The following is a 26,434-nucleotide window of genomic DNA, read 5'->3' as shown; positions in this document are numbered from 1 at the left end:
TGACTAGGTGAAGCAATCGATGAATGAATTACATGAAAGTACATGTGTGTTTCTCCTTACAGACTTTTCTTTTCTGTACAGTGCTGCATGTCAGCCATCTGTTTGGTATCTGTATCTATTAGTGCTGGCCAGATTTTTCATTCCCAGAAAGACCCTGGTTTCTGTAAGCCTGGTGGAAAAAATGTTAGAGTTTTGGCACAGTGGGATCTTTACAGTCGCCCTTTCTGTTTCCCCTTTCTTTCTTTCCCCTCCATAAACCATCTCTTCTGGTGCCCGCTCCTCTGGTTTCTGTGGCAAGCTAAAGTCATGATAGTTTATACTGCAAAGCCATGCTTTCCTGCTGATTCTTGTACTATAAGTATAGGAGCATGTGAAGGCCAGAGTGCACGAGAAATGAGAGCACTAACTCTACCTTTTGCTGAGATTTTTTAGCAGGAGAATTTTCCAAAAAATCCAGGGTATCTACCCTTTTTGGCTTAAGTGGCTCAAAAGAATTTATTACCTCCACCAACAAGGCCATGTTTTCGGTGCTGTTTGTTTGTTAGCAGGATTACGGAAAAACTACTGGCTTGATGGCCATGAAACTTGGTGGAAGGGTGCAGCATGTGCCGAGGAAGAGCACATTGAATTTTGGAGTTGGTCTGAATCACAGGGTGTAGTGATTTTCTTAACATTCCATTGTGCTTTTGGCCTTGATGGAGGCCTGCGTTCACAGAGTGCCCTCTTAGTTCCAAAATGCAATCATGTTGGGAATAGTTTTTTCAAAATTAAGTCACCTTTTTTTTAAAAACAATGATGTCACTGTTCTCAATTTTAGCTGTTTCATGCTTAAAGACAGTGATCTAAGGTGTGATTCATCAGTGGTGATTTACACAGGAGGTTTTGTGACATACGCACAACTGCATTAGACACTCAAGTAGGAAGTTGACAGCTGTGTGTTATTTGTGTATGGTATCACCAAGCAGGAGTATACAGACCGAGAATAGTGAAGTCCCGGGTATGGAGCCCTGGGAAACTCCAAAGGTCAAATGCAGCTTTGTTAAAGTTCTCTTATGAAGATATGAGTGGAAGAAATTTAAAACTCAGAGCATGAAGTCATCCATAACTTAATGTCATGCTGTCTCCTAACTGCGGTCAGAAAATTTCTTGAGAAGATGGTCTGTGGTTATGAAACCAATGACATAGTCGACCATTTTGGCTGGGTATGGAAATATTTCTGTTTCTTGTCACTGCCTTATCAAGAGATTGTCAGGATAAACCAAAACTGTTGAAGACAGGACTGATACTGGATTTTTGAGGCCAAGGGGCCAGGAGTAAAACATTACCAGCTGATATATTTGCCAGTATTGCAAAGACCCTTCAGATGTGCTTATCTAAACACTTGTGACAAAAATATGTAGTAGAGGCAGGATATTTTACAGAACAATAAATTTTATTGTCCAAAATGAGAACATGTCACTGAAACGGTAATCTTTACCGGTAGTTTAAATAATTGGTATAAATAACAAAGAATTAGAAGAGGAGCAAATATACATACAGTTATACCTAGAAAACATAACAAAAAAAACTGTCTGGATTATGTTAATGTCATATTGGACAACATATAAACTGATACTGATATAGACCGGTATTGCTTTGATACGCCAATATCTGTCGGGGTCCTATAGGGAATTAGGCTGTGAGAATGTCAAAAGTGACTTTATTACAATAATGCTTTCCGTCAATGACACTCAAATGTCTCTAGTAGAGTCTCTTGAAGATATAAATATTTTCTATTTTAATTAGAGGATCTTGTCAAGCTTTCAAGGGGGTCCTCAGATGCAAAAATGAACAGACATGAATAAAAACATAAATATATTAATAATGATGATGATGATAACAAACAACCTAAGTGAGACACAGCATTGAAAATAGAAGAACAAGAAGAGGAACATACACATAATAGGATATAGGGGTGTTAGGAGAAAAAAGACTGTGGGAAGCAAGGGTCTAATACTTGCTACATACTGTAAGTTGCTGTCTCCACACTGTCAGACATGCAGTACACTCCCTTTTACTTCCCTCCGTCTCTCCCTGCAAGCTTGACTCTCTGTCTGTCCCTCTGACACCCTGTCACTGACACAGTGGTCAGGGGAGGAATGCAAATCTTCCACCCACTGTCCACTTTGGCTACTGTCAATCATCTTTTGGTGTTGTTGACCTTGTTAGACCTCTTGAGTGGCATTTGATAATGTGTTATCAGTTGGTGAACTGGCTGTTGACAAGCTGTGTGATTTTTGGGAATTATTTGTCCATTCACTGTGGAATGGGGGCTGCTTATGGACAGACTGAAATAGATGAGTTAAGTAGACAGCCACCACAAAACAAGTGCAATCTGTTTGTTTTGGAAGAAGGCGAGAAAGTTGGGGGGAAAAAAGTCAACACATCTAATTGCGAACAAAAGTGGAGAACACTGGTTTTCATCAGAGGAGCGACTTCTCTTAGAAGTATGAATCTCCATTAGTCCCTCTGTGTCTCTCCAGCCCAGACCCTGTATTGCTCTAATGATGTAAAGCAGATGGCTTCTGTCTAGTTTCTTCTGCTCTCTGCTGTCTCAGCTGTCTCTGTCCCCCTCTCCTCCCCTTTCTGTCTCTCTCTGTCTTACCCCCTATCAATCTTTCACACTCTCTCTTCCTCCACACTCCCCTTCTCTCTGTTTTGGTCACACTTTTCCTCACATCTTTTCCTTAACAGGATGATAAGCCCTTTAATCTGTGCTTGGGAATGACGCAGACCAGTTTGTGCGCACAAAGAGGTGAACCCTGTGATTTCTCTCCATCTTTGTCTTAATAACCCCCCAACTTTGATTCATTCTGCTCATCTTTTTCTTCCAAACCCTTCTCTCCCTCTGTCTCACTCCCTTGCTCTGGAGGAAAGCCACGTTATGAGCCACCAGTCTAGTGCTCTATTTGTGCCCTCCACACAGCTGTAGTTTACCAACATCAACACCCACTTCTCCTCACCCCTGCTAAGAGGGAGGGAGGGAGTAAAAAGAGAGGAGAGATGTTAAAAGGGATGTTTAATAGGCTGAGAACAAGGGATCAGGAGGGAAACAGAGAGAATCAAAGGCAGAAGAAATAAAGGAGTACGCTGCTGCTGAGGATGTTTGATGACATGAGGAAGCGATAGGAGGGGATGAGAGGGAGGACTGGAGGGATGGAGCCGGCTGAGGCAGCTGCTGTAGAACAGAGGACGGATGGACGGATGGATGGACGGAGGGAGGGAGAGAAAGAGTGAAAGAAGAAGCGGTTGCTGCTGATGTTAAATAGGTTTGAAGGATTGCAGTGCTAAGAAGAGCGTAATTATGATTCACCGTTTCACATGCAAAACATCAAAGAGTTATTAACGATGATAAAGTTAGAAAAACATACAGTAGATTAAGATTAATGCGTTACTTAGAAATGATTTGTCCTGGAAGACTTGCAGAGCCACGTTCTTAGTGTTGATGAGTTGCAGTCATAAAATCGCTTAAATAACAATATAATAAGTCAAAGTGAAACAGATTCAGTCAATCATTCATTCAACCTTTATTTTGTTTCAGAAGCACATTGATGTAAAGACCACATTTTCAACGTAGCTGAGTAAAAAATAAAATAAAATAAAAGCTCCTCCTGAACACACCAATAAGAGCACCAACAAGAAATGTAGATGAAAACGATGATAAAAAGTAAAAACAAAAAAAGCCACAAAACAACTTTAAGCATACATAAAAACATACAATTTAAAGTTAATAAATCAATTAAAAAAAAGATTGTCTGGACATGAAATGTGAAACCAACCTTTTCATTTCACACTTTTGTATTTGACAATTCGTGTGAAAACAGTTTTTGCACTTTAACCTCAAAATTGTCTGTTAACTGTTAACTGACACAGTGTTCACAAACTATTATTGTAGCATATAGAGTATGAAGAGCATTGAGTAGCTTTACTGTCACATGCTAAAAAGGGTTGGAATTGTACAATTCTACTTTTCCACATTTAATCACAAATGATTTAAATGCTTAGTACACACAAATCACAAAAAACAGGAGCCACAGATATTTTTGAATTTGTTTGTTCAGGGTTTGAAATATATACCTGAGGCTGCTACCTCTGCTACAATATAATTAAAGGAATATAGGTAGAGGTGCAGATCTCTACATTGCAAAAAATAATACATTCAGGTGGTTTATTTATACCTATATGCAGATTCAGATCAACTGCATCTCTCTTCCTGTGGAGATGCAACCTATTTCCCTACTGCATCTCTACCTGTCCCTGCGGACTATATTACCTTTTAAATGATGTCAAGTAGGCTTTCCAGGTGATTTCTTTAATGTGTGTTTTATTGCTGCATGAGTGATTTCTTTAATTTACCAATTAGTGGATTAGAGAGACAACTTTGTTTGTTTGTCACTGCACCAAATATTGTGGGACATTTAAGCAGCAAACTACAACTTGACAGGACAGAGGAAACTCAGTTCTCAAAGCAACAAAATTACAGAAGTTGTGCTGCTATGCTTTATGTGTAAATGCGCGCACAGTGTTTTACTTCTTAGGGAGACACACCCTATATATTACCTGCACTTCTACCTGTTCTTGTAGTTTTTATCACCATTTAAATGATGTCAGGCAGTGCAAGCTTCCCAGGTGATTTCTGTGTGTTGTCTTGATGTGTAAGTGTTTTCTTTAACAATTTACTTAGAGAAGCTGCTTTATTTCTGTTTGCACAATAATGTCACTGCAGCAAATGTTGTGGGAAATGTAAGCAACAAAACTAAAAGCTGTAGTTATAAATGTGACAGGACAGAGACAACTCTCCAGAGGAAACAGAATTAAAGAAGTTGTGCTGCTTTGCCTCGTGCAAATACACACAAAACATCTCTTTCCCTCTGGGGAGACGCTTTACCCTATTTCACCCACCTGCAGCCCGTTGACTATAAATCAGAATTTGAATTTTTATGATCAGGCTCACACAATCCGTGGATTAACCAGAGTGCAAACAGTTATAACCGCAGTCATCACTTTTCCATGTCATGTGATCCAGCAACTCAATATCAATGCTGAATTGCATTTAGAAAAGCGTCAAAAAGCCTAATTACATAAAGCCTTATGTAATGTGTTAGCAGCAGGTACAGCACTTTGTTGTATCATCAGGAGCTGTTTCCTCTTGTACTGATCTCTCTTCTCCTATGAGGTTTAGTCTGGAGGGAAGTGAATGTGCAGGCAAACATAAGATATTGGTTATTTGTGGATTTTTCTGTTAATTTTCTGTCAGAGGGGAACATGCACAACTCAGTATCTCTGTTTGTTTTCATTTTGTATATATTTAAAGTTCTATACAGTATGAGTAAACTGTGTTGCAGACAGTGTCATTTAGGAGGAGGAGTAGGAGGACAGAACAGGTTTAGAACAGGAAGTTTGTTTGCATGACAGTTCATGTGTCTGTGTGTGTGTGTGTGTGTGTGTGTGTGTGTGTGTGTGTGTGTCTGTGTGTGTGTGTGTGTGTGTGTGTGGACTGACGGTGTGATATTGATAACATTAGAAGAAGATTAGATGATGAGAGTTTGATTTTGACTGTGTGCAAGTACATGATAAGTGCTTAAATGTAAAGAGGGGCCCCTTGTGTGCACGGTTAGTAATGTGGAGTGTAAAATATTGATTGTCTGTAAGCTGTTACCTTTAATTTGTTCCGAACAGATAATTGTGTCGTACATTATTAATCATATATTCAATTGTCAGAAAGTGAAAGACTGACAGTATGATGTGTACAAACCAGAGGGACTGGTTGGTTGGTTGGTTTCTCATTTGCCGGGGATTTTCTGTGCATACAGTTGCGTGTGTGTGTGTGTGTTGGACAGCAAACATCAACTTCCTCTACATCCACGTGTGCTGACACAAACTCATGAACCCACCCTCAGTCTTAGTTCTGCTTCTGATACAGCACATGCCCCACAATGTGCGTTTTGTTTAGTTGACTTTTAATTTAGTTTATTTTTTTCTTCTGCTGCTTTTTTGTGTGTATACATTCTGACACTATACACACTTGATTTTGTTCACAATGAGCTTCAGGAGCAAAATCACCTTCAGGAAGAAAATAAAGAGCAAACGAGTGCGATCGGATTTCAACCGGCTGAGTATTGTATGTATTCTCTTTCTGTCTCTGTCACGTTCACGCTGCATTACACTCTCAACTGATATTTATTGACTCTTAAATGCCTATAGTTTACTGTCAGTGACGTACATATGCTTATGAGCTGTCAGTCATATTCATAATTGTGATTTATACAGCTAATGGTCTATGGGTAATAGGTTAATCATTGTTGTATGATATCTGTGTGCTTCATTTCCTCATCTTTTGAAGATTTGTTTGTTACACTACATTGAGTCATGCTCTGTGACAGGAAGAGAAGACTTTGAAGTTGACATTAAATGATGTGTGGAGTATTGATGCACACCTAGCAGAGTAAGCGTCCCATTACTGTGTCTAGCAGATGTTGGCTTGTGAGGGGAAAGCCAGACGTTCCCTGAAACATTCAGTCTGATGTCACGTGGGTCAGGGTAGAGTCACACGTATAAAAACCTCAAGCTAAATCTACTCACCTGCTGGCCTTATGATTGTTTTCCAGAAAAGAAACTTTTAATAATTGTGGTTTATCCATACTTATTGGGGCTATGTAGCACCCAATAATGTAATAATTTACTGAAAATGTAATAACGCCTGAAAATGTAATAAAATTTGCACTTAACTCAATCGAAAATGTAATAAAACCCAATAATGTAATAACTTGACCAAAAATGTAATAAAATATTCTGACTGATATTGTAATAACATTTTTACCGATAATGTAATACCTTATTACATTATTGGAGATTTATTACATTTTCAGGTGGGTCTTTTTTTTAAAAAAATGATAATGTAAAACTTGACAGATAATGTAATATAGAGGTCTATATTTTGTGTTTTGAGAATTTAAGACTGTTAAATACACTGACTTTGAAACAAGAGAATAACTATTGCTTCCCTAAACATACTTCGCTCTCAACAGTTTTTCAACGAATCACTACCTCGTGAAAACAACCACAAACCAACAAAACAAATTTAAGTAACACTTCATTTGACGAGGGTATGCATAGGTATTCATAACACCAACACATATATTTAAAATTTGACATAAATATATCCTCTCATAAATGGTTATTATATCACTTTGAATGACGGGGCGGCATGGCTCAGTGGGTAGACCGGCCGTCTTGTAACCGTTGCTGGTTCGATCCTGGCCTGCAGAGCTCATGTTGAGGTGTCCCTGAGCAAGACACCGAACCCCTAACCGCTCCTGATGGGTCGTGTTTAACGTCTTGCATGGCAGCTCTTCCGCCATCAGTGTGTGACTGGGTGAATGTGATGTATAATGTGAAGCGCTTTGGGTATCGTTTCAGGTATAGTAAAGCACTATATAAATACGGACCATTTACCATCTTCCTCTAGCCTATGTCAAGTGATAGTGGTCAGCTGACATACCGTGAGATTTACCTCTATAAGTACAGGTTTAATAAAAATGTCAGCATAAAAATGACAAAACATAATGACAACTGACTTGGTTATTTTTTAACTTTTGGGGTTTATATATATATTTGGGGTTTTGGGTTTTGATGTATTAATTCATCTTGGACGCTGGCATCCTGGCCACTAGAGGGCCTGCAAGGGAGAACACGATCAGGGTCTCTTTCAGGTGGTGGCTAGCCAAGAGAGACATTTCTCCCTTTATGTGACCACTTGGTAAGTGAGGATGCAATGTCAGCATCAATACCTTCAGATTTCTGTGATAACGTTTGATAATATTTGGGTAATGGTAGGCTTTAGACATTTTTTCAATTTTCAATTGAAATAAAATTGAAAAATTATAAATTTTATTGACCATGTGACTGCATATTAGCCTAGTTCTTGATGCTAACTTCTTGACACTTTAGCCAAGGCTTGGCTACTTCTATAAATAGCTTAAGACAGGGGTTCCCAACCTTTTTGTCACTGTGGTCTGTTCACAGGTGGTTCACAGGTGCACGGACCACAAGTTTTATTAATTAAGTTATTTTTTCAATCATTATTAATTTTCGAACTTTATAGGCCTAATGGTTTAGGTTACTTAGCCTATTGTTTCCCACAGGTTTTTTTAGGCATCTGTGGCAGTGGGTATTGTCCGACCGGGGGGTTGGGTGGGGGGGTTCTTTGTTTATTTAATCATTAATTTGGCTCCGCTGAGACAAATAGGGAGACGAGGCTGTAGCGCCCCCTTTCCACCGAGCTCCAGTGCTTAAGTTGAACCGCCACGTCCGTCTATTCCGAACCCCCCCCCCCCCCCCCCATTCCGACACTGCCAGTATGTTACTAGACTATTTCTAGAATTGTTTGTTCTGTGCAATCACCTGTTGACTTTACACTTAATATAGCAGTGCCCGCTCAGTTTTCAAGATAATTTAATCTTTATTTAAAGCCTACAGGTAAATCTCATAATATACTTTATGACTGACCACTTTGTCACTTGACATCTTACTGATTAAAAGTGAGACCATTCATGAGACCATTAATGAGTGAGGCCTATATTTATGTCAGGTGTCATGTAATGTGTATGTGGGTGTTAGGAATGCTTATGTTATATCTTTACAAATGAAGTGTCACTGACTTGTTTTCATGAGGTAATGATATGTTGGAAAACTGTGAAGTGAAGAGGTACGTTTAGGGAAGTTACCTGGGGTCTCCAGTGCTGCTCAAAAACTATAAAAGAATTCCAGCTCAGATATATCTGATATATCTGAGATATATATATATATATATATATATATCTCAGATATATCTGAGCTGGAATTCTGGTCACCAAAGGAGGTAAGTCCATCACACACTCAGCAGGACCAGGATGTCCCTTAGTATCTGCATGTGCATATAGCTGTATGGTATAGGTCTGCAATTCAGTCATTCTGTTGTTTCAAATCCAGTGTAGGCTATATAACAGTCTTGGATTCTCAAAACACAAAATGTAGAACTATATATTACATTATCTGTCAAGTATTACATTATCTTTTTTTTTTTTTAAAAAGACCCACCTGAAAATGTAATAAATCTCCAATAATGTAATAAGGTATTACATTATCAGTAAAAATGTTATTACAATATCAGTCAGAATATTTTATTACATTATTGGTCAAGTTATTGCATTATTGGGTTTTATTACATTTTTGATTAAGTGCAAATTTTATTACATTTTCAGGCGTTATTACATTTTCAGTAAATTATTACATTATTGGGTGCTACAGGCTACAACAATGATTGATAATGATTATTTCCATTTTCGATTTATCTTTGTATTTAATCACCAACTATTTTGATAATAGATAAATCATTTGAGCATTTTTTTTTATTAAAAAATAAGTCAGAATTAAATTTTACTCTTTTTTGACAGTAAACTGAATATCTTTGGATTTTTGTACAAAACAAGGCATTTGAGGACGTCATCTTGGGCTGAGGAAACACTGATCAATTTTTTCACAATTTTCTGACATTTTATAAACCAAACAACTAATGAATCAAGGAGAAAATAATCAACAGATTAATAAACAATGAAAATAATTGTTAGTTACAGCCCTAATTAATTTTAATTTTTTAAAAATCTGTTTATCCACAACACAATGATATTCCACTTACTGTCACAGAGGACTAAAGAAACCACAGAATATTCAGAGTTTAGAGGCTGAAAACATAAAATTTTGACATTTTTCATGAAAGATTATTCAAAACAACTAATTGAGTATCAAAATAATTGGCATTTAATTTAATTCTTGACAACTAGTCAGTTACAGTGGAGCTGCAGCTCTAATTTATTGATAAATTTCTGTCCAAAATTCATAATTTCTCAGAGCTCAAGTTGACATCTAAAGAATGCTTGTTACTTCGGGCTGCAGTGTATGCAATAATTAGTATTATTTTTTATTTTTTATCATTGATTACAGTGCCCATTATTTTCAGTATTAATGGATTCATTCTTTATACCAATACTGGATTTTTGGAGTGGATACCAATAGAACATTAGGGAGTAAAAAATGTTTTTATTTATTTATCACAAATCATATGGTATAACTTGAATTAAGAAAAATTATCAAATATACATAAAACACTGCTTATAAAATAAAACAAAAAAAAAAAAGAAAAAATCTCTGTCATGTTCTGTAAAAAACATATTAGACAATACATACACCGATAATGATATAAACCTACATAGTTGTGCCAGGCCAATGTCATGCCAATAATATTGGCTGACCTTTATGTCAGTCTGGCTCTAATAAAAAAAAAAAGTGAAAACTGTTAATTACAATTTCCCAGAGCCAAAAGTGACATTTTCAAATTGCTTATTTTGGCCTACCAACAGTCCAAACCCCAAAGACTCTTCATTTACCATCATAAATGATAAAGAAAAGCAGTGAATCCTTACGTTTAAGAAGCTGGATCCAGCAAATGTTTGATAGTTTTTCTTGAAAAATTAATCAATTCATTAATTATCAAAACATTTAGTGATTCATTTTCTTTTGACTGACTCTTAATAACTGCAGTTAATCAACTAAATATTTCAGCAGTGATTATTATTGAAAAAGTCATTATATAATACTACTATAACAAGTTATAAATGAATACATGTAGGAAACAAAGAACTGGACAATAACACTGTAGATGAACTGCAGGTCTGGGCTGAGTATAAATCTTGCTGACAGTGTAAATAGGCAAACTAATTTATAATACTGCATAGAGGTAAATATTAACAGTATATAGTGCGGGTGGTGAGCGCTGCCCTCAGCCATAGATCACCAGCTCAGTTGAGTTATATTCTTGTTTCCCCCTCTGTTCTCTCTCTCAGTCGAGGGCCAGGAGGCCTGTTCTGACTGTTAAGGTAGCTGTGTCGGGTAAAAGCCCCGGTCTGCTCTGCTCTGACTGTACGCATGGGAACAAAACCAGAGATCATTACTTCCTCCGTCTGCTACACCACAGTCTGCTCCACCTTTCTCTTTGCTGCTGCTGCTGTTCTCTGAATGACAGAAGTAATTTACTGTCGTCCTTTAAGTGAAAAATACGTGTTTAAAATGTTGTCTTAATGTGACTCATTAATCAGTTACATAATCCTTCAAGAGAGTTTTAGAGCTCTTCAAGAAAAGAGAAAGCTATTGTGTAATGGATTGTTTCGTCTGAAGTGCATCATTATTTTACAAGTTCTGTTTTTTACACTGAGTGTGTGTGTAAGAACTGGTCTTCACATATAGACGTGACGGTTGAGCTCTTGTTCGTGGTGTTTGAGGTTATAAAACGTCAGTGTGTAGTCGCTCTGTTGAAGGTTTCATTTGGTGAATGGAAAATTCACCTAAGCAACACTCAGCAAACTAATATTTCTTTTTTAGTCTCAGTATTGTAAACTGTATTGTTCTTTGTGGTGTGTCAGAGCCTTGCTTCAGCTTCAGCTTCAGCTTCAGCTTCAGCTTCAGCTGTGGTGTGACTTCCTCTTTGGCTTTTTTAGGTCCTAATGATGTCATGGCAAAACACAGGAAATGATCATGACTCTGTCTGTCATGGAGACTGTTTTAATAAAATCTTCACTGTACGCTGTATGAATAATGTGGTTCATGTTCACTACACAGAGACTTTTTTTTGCTTTCACAATATCTGATATATTCAGATATGAGATAAAATTAAAAAAAAACAAAAACAAACAGAAATTAAATGAAAATAGCTTTCAGAATTGTTTTGTATCCTACCAGACAGAAATAACTGTTGCAAAAACTGAAGAACACAAATAGATAATTACTTCCACATATTCTGATCATGCTCTAAACTAAGACCATTAGTGGTAAAACCTGAGGGAAGAGCTGCAAATTATTTTTTTGGGTGTACTAACTCTAGCATTGAAATGTATTAATTAGTTAGACTGAGACTCGCGTACAATTTGTGGACCCAAAGGATCTGACATTTATGTAATGGAGCAGATAAGCTACAGTCAGAGGTCACAAAAGAACAATTTGATAAGACAAAGATTTCTATAATGAACCTATTAATAAAGTTCTAGTCTCATTTACCATACAAGCTGGTTGATATATTATGTGGATGTTTACTTATTTTATTTATTATGAATTCAATAGTTTAGTATTTTGTTTTTCCTGAAATGTATCGTTAACTTAGTTTTAATTCAATCTTAATTTACTATTTCATTCATTTATCTATTCATGTCTTACTCATTTCTGTCTATTATATCATCATACAAAGTAGTAACGGATGCTTGGTTTCACCTAAAATGAAAATAAAGTTTATAAACAAAGGAAAACTTTTCAATATGCCAGTAAGATACCCAAACTACAGTAGATACCAAAGCATTTCTTTTTTGATATCTTAGCTGCTTTACTTTGGGGAATTATGAAAATTGTTTGTTTTTCAACAAATCAAAATATATATGATAAACTACCCAATCCACTGTATAAGTGTCAAATAAAGACATTTTCCTAAACAGAATATAGTCCAAAATTAGAAAATGTTGCTTATCAGGAAATACGTGAATCATTTGACTAAAAATTCAATGTCACCTTGAACTTTCAATGCTTCAATACTTTTTACTAGTTATCATATTGTATCTTACAGTATTTTATTGTGTTTCATATTGAGGTTAGATACTCAACAAAACAATTTAATGCTGATCAATTCTCTCTGTGTTTCCATTTGCAGCAGGAGAAGCCGAAGCTGATCGATCCTCTCGACTATGAAACTGTCATCTCTGAACTGGGGGACGAGTTAAAGGAAGACCCTCTCAGAGACCTGCTCCTGTTCCCTGACAATGATTTCTCGGTAAGTGTGTGAGACTGTGTGTGTGTGTGTGTGTGTGTGGGTGGGTGGGTGGTGGTGGTCTGATGATTCAGTTGTTAATGCATTCAGAACAAGAAGGTCTTTAGTTTAAATCTGAGACAAACATCAGGGAAATGTTCATTATTAAGTTAACTGTCAGTTTGTTCTGATTCATTGCAAGTTACCAGAGCCTGGCATGATTTATTTTTAAGGATTAAGTACATTTTGGGTATTTTCTTCCTTTATTAGACAGTGTGTGGTAGAGAGCTAAAAGAAACTAAGGTAAAGAAAGAGTTAGGATGACATGCAACAAACGTTCATATCCGGGCTCAAAATGAGGATGTTGAGATGACATTTTCAGATCAAACTCAAGGCAACTAGAAAAGTTGTGATGTAGTGTGATGAGATATCTTAAAGTATCTTATTTGGGCTGTACAACAGTACAAAATCCATATATTCGCTTTACAATTTGGTGAAAGAAGAAAAAGCAGCAATTTTTCACATTTATGGTAAGGTAAGATAAGGTAATTTATTTTTTTTCAGTGTCATGCACCAAAAGAAAGGTGCCCAGCCCTCATGGGCTTATAAGACACTACAAACAACAAACACAAAACAAGTCAGGAGCAAACACCAAGATACAAAGAGAGCGAAAGAAACAAGGTCATACATGACAAAATCAAATCAAAGACTGAGGTCTCAGACCTACTTATGAAGCCGTTACCATTGATGGCTACCAGGGATTATGTATGAGAACGTGTACTAAACTGGTACTGGTTCCTAACTGGTCAGTACAGCATGCAACAACTCAAGAAGAAATTGTATTAGTTGTTTCTGCAAAATGCAATAATAACTGCTGACACACATACTTTAATGTCACATCTATTTTTTTGCATTAGTATCAATAACGGTGTTGGTATAATCCATATTATTTTATTTCAAATATCTTTTATTTAACAGCATATTTAATTGATTTGTACTATTCCACTAAAAGAGATTCATGCACAAACAAAATGTATTAGATATTGTTTTGAAATGCCAACAGTTTTGTTGCAAAGAGCAAGCAGAGACGTGTTGTGAGTGAATAAGGCAAAGGCAAATACAAGTTTGAAGAGGCAGCCTGGTTTGAAGGGAGACGGGATGTTTTTAATCAGGAGCAGAAGTGCTGGCTTTGACTTATAACCTTACTTCAGACCTGGTAATGGATCGATTAAACACACTCTACACAAATCCCTCCTCTAACATTAGGGTTGTGTTGAAGTAGCTGGGCTTCTTCTGAAGTCATGACTGGAGCTCTAGCAAGAAGAATTCAGAATTAACCAAATCTCTGTATACATCTCATCAATTTATTGAACAAATTTATTCAATGAAAACATACAGATCTGTGTCATTGTACCCAAATCATTCCCTCATCCCATCACTTACTTATTAATAGACACTTAACAGTTCAACAGTTAATAGTGAGTGAGTCAGATTTTAGACATGTATGGATAATTGTCATGTTGCATCATAGATGACCAGTGTTTGACTTTGATGAGTCACTGTCAACTGGCAAAAGTCAGCTGGATGTATCTGCGGTTGTCATAGTTACTACAGCTGTTCTCTGTAACGCATGTTTACTCAAACGGGCTCTTAGGATGCTGAAGCAATGTTCAAAACATGACTGAGTGTTATTTCATGACACATTTCCCTAATCTAGACTGTGAAGATGAATCGAAGAATTATTAGAGTCATTTTTTTTTGACATTGCAATGAAAAACTAAACAAAGAGGGATTCACTAGGATTCTCGTCCTTTCAACAGCTGTGGTAACCATGACAACCACAGACAGGGTCACTCCTTAAACTGAAACACTGGTGAAGAGCAATTTTTACAACTATAAAGTAGCATAAAGTGTGAGCATAAAGTAGTGTACATGCCATATAACTGACTGTTTTTAATTCCATTGCGGGAACTCTTTAAAGCTCTATATTCTACATTAAATTTACATTCACACAATTTAAAATAGGTCAGTAAAATGGCGGATAGAATATGTAGTGCTATCTAAAGCTGTCAGTTCTTAATTAGACTGTGATATGTTGTTGTTTAAAATGCAACATGTGACATCTTCTCTCCACTCCAGTGTGACAGACTTATTCACACTAATCATGCATGTTAAGCATTGCGGTCTTTTCATTACAGTCGACAATTTATTCTCTGCAGTTCCCTTTAGCTCTTTGTTCATTAGTACTTTCATTACTGTGCTAATGCATTTCTGCAGATGCAGATCCCCTCCACATTAAGATGACCTAATTGGCTGCTGTTTGTGGTAAAGGGAAACGTTTGCTTGTGGACCCCTGGAGTCGTAGCTTTAATGCACGACTCCACTGGTTCTGGGTTCACAGGCTCTGTCTGGCTACAACACAATCTCCTCTGATTTTCTTTGTCTCTGCAGCCTACAGTCAATTTCCATAATTGTAAGTGAAGGCGGCTTGGCAGAGTATTGCTAATGCACAAAAGGCATTTACTAGATCTGCTTCAGTGCCAGTTGGTTAGCGAGCTCAGTGCTCTAGCCAGCTGATTGGGTTGCATAAATCAAAGTCTGTCTCTGTTCCTGCACAAAGATCTTTAGTGCTGACTTGTTTTCATTCCTATTCTGAAGACTTGGAAGAATACTTCTGTTTCTTTTTGAATATGAATGTGAACCTTAAAGATTTAATGCTGATTCTCTGTCTCATGGATCATAAAATGTACTTTATATAATTAAAGCTGCATGATTCATGGTTTCAGTTATCAGTTGTAGGTCTAATCACTACTGAGTAAGGGAATTACTTATTAAGAGATTTGATTTAAATTATTCATCCTCACTGCAATAAAGCTGACTAGAAAGAATTTCAAGAAGGAATGAATGAATATTACATCAATATACGGAATAACTTTTTGCATGTCCTCTCCAGTCATCGCTCATGATGTGTTAATATGTGAGCAATTAAGCTTGACACGTCATACTGATAAGTAAAAATAAGACTACGAGTCTCTGGGCTCTACTTAGGCACACTGGTGCTTCGAGCTAACTGCTACCATCAGCATGATAATACGCTCACAATGACAACATTAGCATGCTAATGCTTAGCAGAGTCATAACTTGGCTCTTATGCTATGACAAATTGAATTTTTAAGGATTCAAACAATGTAATTTATTTAACAAAAGTAAATGAAATACATACACCACAAAGGAACAAAAAGGCATGCGATATGACTGTCAGTAAAGTCAGCGGTGTAGTGTGTGCATGGAGGGTGAAAAAGGCGTGTAAATGTAAATAAGCAAAAGGTGAACTGAGGAAACCTGCAGCTGCCACATCACTGATCAGGGTGCCTGCAGGGAGAGGGAGACAGAGGATGAGTAACATCAGAGCCTGATTTATATTCTGGGAACACCAGGCTCAGGTGTTACAAACCCACCTGACAGTGAGCTACCAGCTATAACACACACTGCTGACCAGCAGGCATGATGTTTTACCGAGTCCATCATCTTTGTTTAGCATATTAGCATGTTAACATTTGGGAATTAGAAATAAACACTAAGTACTACTGAGGCTGGTGGGGATGCCATTAGTTCTATTTGTTCATAAAATGTAAAGCAGAGTTTTTCAACTATTTGTAACTTAAGGCCCATTTATGACTGTTGCAAAATTTCCCAGATGAGAGAAAATAAACTAGGTTGTGACAGGATTTCACCACATTCAACGGCATTGCTGAGTTCTGTTATGAATCCATGTTTGATGTATTCAGGGTCATGCTTCCTCACCACATGTTTTGAAGCTGTTACTGGTGTCTGGTTTGTCTCCCACATCACTTCTTTGTTTCAAAAACCCACCATTTTATGTCACTGTCTCTACATGATGATGTGTCATGATTGCTGTTGTGATATTAAAACATAACAGATCATTGAAATGATATATTTTAATTTGATGTTTTTATGTACGTGAATTATTGAGGACATTTAGACAAAAAATTAAATAAATTAAAATCCTAAATGTTTATTTAACCATTTAGCAGTACCACTGCCTCAGAGGCCCACTAGCTGGGACTCTGAGGACCAACTCTAGGCTGCTATAAAGTATTAGACAAAGTGAAAATTTGACCTACTGGCGACACCACATATATAATAAGGTGATCATATGTTCTGTTGATGTTGATCTATCCACTAGTATTTTTTTGAAATTTCAGTCTGAACAAAATAGTGAGCGACATCCATAATACCATGTTATCATGTCTAATAATGGGTGAGGTCAAGTTTATAAGGAAACCTTGGAGTGCATTATCAGAATGACTGTATGCAATCAATCAAAAATCAATATTAGGCTGTTTCTATTAAGACCATGTAGTGGGATTTTGCTGTGATTATCTGCAGTTTATGGGAGGCACATTAAAGCAAAAAGAGAAAAAACATCAACTTGAAGTTTGTTAGTTATGAGCTGATCCACCTCGAGTCTCCAGAAAAAGCTTAAATGATCCTTGACACACAGTTGATTTGATGAACTCCATTCATCGAGAACATCGTCTGTCGTTTCGTGTTTTGATGACGGTGCTGGAGAGAGCTGTCGAGCGTGCCAATCCAAAATCTGTACAGTTTGCATGTTTGCCCGCTCTGGAAGCGTGTGATTTATTAGCTAGAACAATAAAACTGACTTGACTTGATGAATGGGCTCAGATCTGGTGTGTTTGAAGGCCTTAACATGTGATTCATATTGTTTTTGTACACATCAAACTATTACCATATTATGCTTCTCCACTTGTTTATTCAGTTATTATTCCCTTTAACTGGTCATCAATCTGTACAAAGTGTTTTGATTTAGAACAATGGTTTAACTGTTGAATCATGCATGTAGTAAGAAATAAAAAATCAGTTGCCAAAAAAAAAAAAATAGATGAATGGATGGATGATTTCCTATCAACTATAATCAGTTTCCAACTGGGTTTTTTTTTTTTTTTAAACAGAGGGTGTTGTTCTCAGTTTAGTTCATAGATAACAGTCTAAACAACCCACACTTCTTAAACATGACACTTGCTTGGTGAAATATCACATCTGCTCTTTTCCTCCTAAAAGTTACTGTTTGTATCTCATTAAAGTATCTTAGTTTTATGTTAGGCATGTCACAATAATTACATTATGGACTTACTGAGGTCATTTATAATGATTAAAGTCTCTAGTCCATCTTTTGTATGATATTTCCTGTTGTGTTGTGTGTGTATGTTTGCTTACTTAAGAATTGTACCAACATTTTAGCCAATGTGATGCCAGAATAAACAGCAGAGCTTTTTAATCATATCATCATAAGACTATCATAAGACTTGGATGCAGTGTCTAAGCACTATTTTCACAGTGCCCAAAACAAATGAACAGAAAAAAAAATATGCTGAGACATGTTCTGCTATCATTTACAGAAACTTTGGAAGAGTAAGTTCAAATGGTGACATGGTTTGCACAGCTCCAGTGTGGGTACATTGTGGATTTAAGTCAAATGAGAGAGAATGAGGCTTTTTAAATACGTTTTTCCCCATTCCAATTCCAGTGTCTGAATATTCTTAAGAATTAAAAGTTAATTGCTCTTAGAAAGGGTGTACTTGCATTATGATATGGATGCTATTCTGGTCAAAGAGGCTGCGTCCAAAATTATGCACCACTAAGCACATATCACACCACTTCCTGAAAGCTCTCTTGCCAGTTGCAGATGTGTAACCATAGTAACCTGTGCTAACACCGAAGTAATTTATAAAATATATTACACCTATCAAAGTAAAATCTTACATTTATTCATTCATCTTTTATTTTCTGTCTTGGTACACTGCCCACCATGTCTGTTATGTTGTTGATATTACTACTGCTACAATGCATTGTGGGATATTTATGCTGATGTCGTGTCCAGTACTTGCATACTGTAATATTTCACCCCGAAAAAGTATGCACCTTGCATTCTGTTTATTTCATTCCAAGGTTTTTGACGTACAAAAAAAAACTCACATAAAGTTTTAGCCTATGAAATAGCATGTTAGCATGGAATTTCAGATGCAGTGACATCAATCATTTTGTGTCAATTTATTGATTTTTTTTGGTAAGTAGTCCTGTAATAAATGGGATAATGTGCCACATTATTGCTAAAATAACCCTCTTCAGGGTGATTCAAGACCTGCACCACCTGCTCACTTTATATTATCCCTTACGTATCAGTTCTTATTATTAATTATTTCTGGGACAATACAACGTTCAACAAAAGTAGTCATTGTGACAGGCCTAAGTGGAGCCGTGTTTTGTTTAATAATTTTCTATGTATTTCCCGTTATATTAACAGTCCCCTCTTGATCCTTTTATCCCTCCAGGTATCCACTGTGCCTCAGGAGAGTCGAACTCTCAAGTCAACTGTTCCAGAGGGGGCGGAGCTACAGGCTGAATGTCTGCTGGTCAGACAGGTGAGTGTGTGTGCGTGTCTGTGTGTCTGTGTGTGTGTGCATGTGTGTTTGTACACAGGACTGAACTGAGGGTGCTGTGGTTTGGAGTGAAAAAGGTTTCAGTTGGTGGTGGTTTGGTTTGTCAGTTTAGGCTGGCCTTAATATAGGACATCCTGATAGCAGCGGTTTCACCATGCCTCTGCAATAAACCAGATGTGTGTGTGCATATTTTGATGTGCATGTGTGTGTGTGTCTAGGCTAGGGGTATTAGGGCCCATTTTACATCGACCAGCCATAATCTCAAAGGCTCAGTGGAGAAATAATATCAGAATAGAGAAAAACTCCCCAGACAGTACTGTCACAGCTCACTGGAGACTAGCATGTGTGTGTCTGACTTTATTTGTGTGTGTGTGTGTGGCAGGGGTGGGGGTTGTCCTGTCTGAGTTTGATGTTGCAGCTGATAATATGTTTGGTCTGTTTATAATCTGAGACATTGTTAACAAAAGATCACAATCTTTCTAAACAAATGGATTAAAGAGAATAGCTTCACGGCATTCAAGTAAAGCTCCCTTCCAGTCAATAAATAGTAATAGTACACACCCTGTAAGAGAATTATTTCAACCCCTGAGACAGACAAGTGATCTATTAAGATGTTCAGATATCTTTATTTGCAGATTCCTCAGGGATAGAGACTTAATTCAGTTCCTCTTTATAATTTAAATAATCTGATGATGAATCCCAGCCTGCACATCAGTAACTTGGCCTCAGGAGAGCCGAGGTCTGACTCTGCTTTCACTGTAGTATAGCTGTTCTTCATTGTCTGCAGACTTTACAGCTGCCCCAGGTCCATTTTCCCAGAGAGGCCATCATTTTGGAGAGTTAATATTTAATCTTATTCAACTTAATCTCCATCCTCTCCTCCAGGCCTGCAAGTATTACAACTCTGAGCTAAATGTGGTCCAGTTCAAGTATGACGACTACGCTGGAGACTACCGCCTGCTGCCAAGGTTTGACACTTTGACATCACTCTATCACTCTGTCCACTGCGTCTGCTGTAAGGGATTTAGAGAAATAGGTAATCATTTTGGGAGATACACTTCAGTTTCTTGCTGAGAGAAGGATGACAAGATTGATACAACTTGTACATCTGTGCGATGCTGCCAGAGGCACCTAAAGATGAAGTTACAGCCAGGAGACTAGAAGCAGGAGAAACAGCTAGCCAAGAAGTACTGCAAGATTAATTCTCAGCCAGGCAAAGTGAGTTTCTGGAGTCTTGTCATCACCGTGAGCTTGGCAGACAGCCAAGTGGGACACCAGGGAGCGACTGCATCCGGTCAAGAAATAGTCTGGCACATAGTGAGTGTATTTTGGAAGACTCTGTCAAATTAATCCATAATTTCAAATCTGTGGATGTCTTCTGTGGTTGTTTATCCACTTTTCTATCTAGAAAATAGTTGTTGTTATCATGTTGTTAGCTGTCCACTAGAAATCATGTGATGCTTTTGGCTCAGCCTCTCGACCAGTCAGAGGCTGTGTTTCTGACTTGTCAAGCATACAAACATTAAAGTGGTATTTATTTTTCCATCTAACTCTCAGCAACAAGACAAATTGTGACAAAAAGTGCATTCCCCAAAATGTCAGAAACATTCCTCTAACCTTTGCCGGATATTGAACATTAGCACATTTTTAGTCTGATATGTTTCTGTAGAATTTATTTAATTGTCAAGTCCTGAAAGCTGGCATTGATCAAATTCATGATCTTGTTTCTTTATTCTCTGATCAAATAGCTTGTTTTAGACAGTTTTATTTGGGCAAGGTTTACAAGTTTGGCTTTTTCTTTTTTTGCCTGTTTTTTGGTATCAGTACCAAAACTCTAAATCAGCACTAACATAGAATAGTTATGGTTCTCAGCTGCAAGTTTTTACAGGTGTTTTCTTTGCAGTTTTATAACATCATGTTTTCATGTTAATAAACTACTGTAAAGTATATCTTTTTATATTTTTCTCATGTGCAGTTGTCTCATTCTATACTATTACTTTTGTAATGGATGATTACATCCATGATTAAAGGCATACTGGTATTTTCCTCATAAACATCCAGACCCAGAACAAACCACTAACGTCAAGAATCACCAATATTTGTTACACTGAGGTGGAAGGTCATTAACAAGAACAAGATGTGGCCGATGTTGAGTGAGAAAGGAGTAATAGTGGAGGACTGAGGACGACTCCACTCTAACAAAGGTTTACTGTCAGTGCTCCCTCAATCCCTTTTTTTAAATGTCAGTCAACCAGTCAGACACCCATTCAGTCAGCTGCTCGTTTATTTAAATCAGGCTGTCAGTCAGTTGACTGGAGTTGTGTCAGTCCCAGTGAGACTGACCCAGAGCGGCCCTGCAGTTACTGGTCTCAACCACAGGAATGTCCCTCTTCTGTCCCAGGGGTTACCACTGTATTCTTTCCATCAGTTCACATAACCTCTGAACTGACAACCATGATGGATTATAAAATAAGATACAGCATAAACACCAGTTAGACTGACAACAACATAATAGGTAAATAAGTTAATACTCATCACATTTTAAATTGGAGTTTAAAGTTTTGGTGTGGCAGAATTCAATCAAACTAAACTGAGGTTTAAAGAAAGGTTTAAATTGAGGCTTAAGATAGTTTCAAAGTTTGGTGCAACATAATTTAAAGTTAAGTCAAACCGGGTTTAAAAATGAATCATCGTTGGAGCAACCAAGCATTAGAGCACCATAATACCAACTGATGTTGTCTCTTGGTAGGTGTAAAAGCACAAACACTACTGTTATATTGTTTGTTTATATATTTAACAAGCTAACCAACCATAAACAGTCAGCTTATGGGCTTATAGTGAAAACCCCGGGGAAACCATAGTACAATGGGAATCTACAGCTATTGTATATGTGTGGTTGTCACCATTGTGATTGAGTGGAGCAATCTTCATCTGTGCACGCCAGTATTAGCATTCCTCTGTCAGTGGCCAGGCCGCAATCACACGAAATCTTCTAAACATAGTCCCCTTAAAAGATTTCTTCAGCCAGATTTTTTACGACTGTGTGACTTTTAGCAGAGGGTGGTTCCAGTGTTATCCTCCGCAGACTGTAGCCTGGCTGTCTGCAGCTCACAGCACACACACAAAGACATTTTATCCCATGGCTCTCAGACACAAAGAAGGGTCGGCCAGTGAAACCAGTGGAGCGGGATCGAGTGAGGACTACCTATTGTTGACTCCTGACAGGAGAACGATGGAGCCGAATCAGCCACCCACAGCCATTTGCACCACTCAGATAGAGTGGATTATTTAAATTCCTTAAATCAGTTTCTCTTTCCATCAATATATTTTATTATCAGAGTTCCACATGTCTTCTCTTCTTTCTCCATTCCTTTATAGGAAACTGTACAAGGCAGAGAAGCTGCCATCTCATTCGTTTGAGATTGACTATGAGGACATGGACAAGGATGAGGTCAGTAATGACCATCTTCTTGACAAATGCCTTTAAAATGAATGCATTACATACTGGATATATCCTGAGCTTCATGTTTAAATTAGTTTATTGCAGCCTTAAAGCTGTTAAAACATACTTTGCAAGAGCAGTTAGCTCATTACAGGTCAGTGGGACATTGTTTATGGACGTAATTTGACTGACAAATGGTTGTCCAGAGATAGAGTCTCGGAAGGTCTCTTTTTCACTATCGATCATCTGCTCCACTCTGTCAGAGGGATGAATGGAAAGCTAATGTATCTATAACTGACTGTATTTGTGTGTCACAGGATACCACTTCCCTGTCCTCATCCAAAGGAGGAGGGGGAGGAGGAGGAGGAGGAGGAGGGGGAGGAATCGGTGTGTTTCGATCAGGCTGGCTCTACAAAGGGAACTTTAACAGCACTGTCAACAATAGCATCACTGTTCGGGTGAGGAAATGTCTGATGCCGTCCCTTTTAATGCACACATGCACTTTTTACAATATGATACAACTTTGTTGTCAGTCCACACTGAAGTACACACTGGGCAGCTCCTTTCAACACATTACACACAGATTAAACATACAGTACATATGACAGTTGAAAATGGGCTAAAATGTTCAGAATGTGTCAGACAGTCATGACAAATTTACACAAACATCACATTGTATTGTCTGGATCTAGATCTCAGCAGCACACTGTTTTTAGTTTAGCAACAGGACAGGCTGATGTAAAAAAAAGAAATCTTCAGCCTGTTGTGTTTAAATGGACGGACACGGAGAGCAGAAGTTTGTATTGTCCATTTAAAAAATCAGAAGAGATACTGAAAGGAGTGTCCTACAGTTTTAATAACATTTGCACAAATTTGGATTTATCCGAACTATATAGAGTGACTCTATAGTTTCCTCCAGTCATGTTTTACACAATATAAAATGTTCAGCAAAAAGTAATAAATTGTGTCTGATGTTTTTTTTTTTTTTTTGCAAAATAAGTTCAAATATCCTGTTAAAATGGCTTACATGTAGCTCTACACCTTGCCTTCATTTACTATTCAATTATTAATGATTATGTAAATAGTTTCCTATGACTTCTTCCTTAAACCAGGTTAAGGTATTTACACCTTTTTCTATCTGTGCAGTCATTCAAGAGAAGATATTTCCAGCTCACCCAGCTGACAGATAACTCCTACATCATGAACTTCTACAAGGACGAGAAGATTTCCAAGGAACCCAAAGGTTGCATCTTCCTTGACTCGTGCACTGGTGTGGTACAGGTAAGTTTTTAAAGCATTCATTTAAGACAACACAGTAAACACAGGAACACTTTATTTGAAGGGCTGTGCATAGGATCGACTTGCCACTGTCATAACCAAATTATGATATTAACCAAGACAACATAACCTGACAGGACAGCAGTTAGCGGTTAGCCTACTTAGCCAACAAGTAAACTAGCTATCTTTCCATCAAGTAACTCTGTATCACTTAAGTACTGTACTATGTCATCAAACTGGCCTTATATAATAACATCTTTATGACAAGTTCAAGCTGTACCACTTTAGTTGAGGTCAAAGGAATTATTACACCTTTATGAAAACATGTTGCAGTGTAATAACACTTAATGACATCATCATCGTGATCATCAGTACCTGGGCACAGGAGAGCTCAGCAACACGAACAGTGACATGTAACAATGAATATATAGACATTTATATTTAGAGTCACATAGTGAGGCTTTTCCAGTTAAAACTACTACTAAGTGCCACAAATCAATAAGGTGCTAAAAAGATACAGACATCTAAACACTTCAACATCTATTGTAAGCTTCTGACCTTCATCAGAGCATCCCTCTATACAAAAAACCTAACAGCAGGATAAAGTAAACAGAAGTGACATTTAGCTTTAACTGAGTATTATCTTTTATGAGGAGACATTGTGTTTTATAGTTGTACTGCTGTAAAATGTGGCTCGTGGCATTATAATGTAGGACACGATGGCACTAAATGCTCAAGTCAAGACATTATCATGCTGTGTAGTAGTGGAGAATTTAACCTTTTTTCCTTTTTTTGTAAAAACCCAGTGACTGACAAACCTCATGATTGTCTATTTTATGTGTCTGCATGTTGTTTAAAGACAAAGTTGTCTAGTTTAAATTACAGCATTTGCTGGATGTACTGTATGGTGTTTGGGAGTAGCAGCTTCCTCTTCCTTAAAAGGCCACAATGGAAATGAGCTTTTAGCTATATTGTATTTTTATCCTCAGCATTTTAATTGTATATGCAGGCTTGGGTTTACCTTTATCATGGTCAAATAAATCACAATAGAAAACACAGACCTATCCAAAGATGGATGTTTAATTTAACAAAATTATAAAGTTGAATTAAAAAGGAAAGATGATATATCGCACTTAGAAAGGACATCCTGTTTACAAGTGTCCGCAGCCATGGCAGATGAATGCAACTGTGAATACTGTACTTTTAAGAACTTCCAAACAGTAATTTTAGTGCTGTGGTTTAAGATGTCCTCGTGACTATTCAGAAAAACGATTAACAGTAGGCTTAATAACATTTTAGACATCTTTAGACAGCTAAAGGGCCATTCACACCAAGAACAATTACTGTGTTAATGGCTATAAATATAGCATTTTGAAAATCATGATAACCTAAGTGGATTGTGATTGAGTCCACACCACAACTATAACGAGACAATATCATTAGGATCACTTTCAGAGCGATTTGATGAAGGGCTGAAGCACTGATAGCCCATTAACATCCATCCAAATTGACAGGGTGCACAACTTGCTTATTAAACCCTTACATAACTTAATATTAGGCTGCAAATTCTGCATAAAAAAACATCAACCTGAGGCATCCTGCCAAGTGGTCTCTAAAGTTCGTTCGGTGTGTACTGATGTCTTTTTTTTATCCAGGATACCATTAAACTGATGTTGGCTTATACGAAAATTTGAATACATTTGTCTTCAAAAGACAACAAATCTCATAGCAGAGTGATGGGTTCACCTAAATCCTCTTGTCTTTGAAGAATTTTGGGAACCCATATCTTTCTGTTTCTCATTTGTTTCTCTGTGCATCGTACAGCAGTAACAGGTTATCAATATCTGTTTTCCTAAACTGACACAGCTGGAGTGCACAGCATGCACTTGGCGCCACTGTTTACAGAACGTTATCGTTCATCAGGGTGGATGCTCACATCATTATTTTTATAGTTATTGTTATAATTATTGTTCTTGGTGTAAACATCCCTGTAGTTTATGATGTGATGAAAAATTATGATGATGATGTGCCTCCAAAAACTGCATGTGTAAGAAGAAGTCACATTTTCCAAAAACTGAACCAAGCTCTGGTTTTGTCGTGTAACCACATTCTCCTATCCATCCTTCCACTCATCCCCCTGTAGAATAACCGCCTGAGGAAACATGCCTTTGAGCTGAAGATGAACGAGGTTACGTACTTCGTGCTGGCCGCGGAGAGCGAACAGGACATGGAAGAGTGGATTAGCACGTTGACCCGGATCTTACAGATCAGTCCCCATGATGGTCCGGCTCCTGACCGCAAGAGTCTGGACCTCACTGACCATCGGCAGGGTGAGAGCGGATCTGTTTTTGTATTTAGGGATACACA

At 37.5% G+C, this 26,434-nt stretch overlaps 1 protein-coding gene across 1 annotated transcript in view; it reads left to right on the top strand.

Annotated features, from left to right (window-relative positions):
• dock10 (dedicator of cytokinesis 10) overlaps positions 1–26,434 on the top strand; it is a 97,223-nt gene that overhangs the window by 34,184 nt on the left and 36,605 nt on the right. Inside the window, exons 2-8 of the mRNA XM_084716933.1 lie at positions 12,767–12,886; positions 19,240–19,329; positions 20,233–20,315; positions 22,726–22,798; positions 23,107–23,247; positions 23,936–24,070; positions 26,211–26,397. Of these exons, the coding sequence (XP_084573059.1) occupies positions 12,767–12,886; positions 19,240–19,329; positions 20,233–20,315; positions 22,726–22,798; positions 23,107–23,247; positions 23,936–24,070; positions 26,211–26,397 (829 nt within the window). The remainder of the gene's footprint in view (positions 1–12,766; positions 12,887–19,239; positions 19,330–20,232; positions 20,316–22,725; positions 22,799–23,106; positions 23,248–23,935; positions 24,071–26,210; positions 26,398–26,434) is intronic.

The sequence above is a fragment of the Lutjanus erythropterus genome, chromosome 4 (genome assembly GCF_056507025.1).
Source record: "Lutjanus erythropterus isolate fLutEry1 chromosome 4, fLutEry1.hap2, whole genome shotgun sequence".
NCBI lineage: Eukaryota > Metazoa > Chordata > Actinopteri > Lutjaniformes > Lutjanidae > Lutjanus > Lutjanus erythropterus.
Note: the sequence above shows the minus strand (reverse complement) of the source record. Positions and strands in the feature narration are given on the sequence as shown.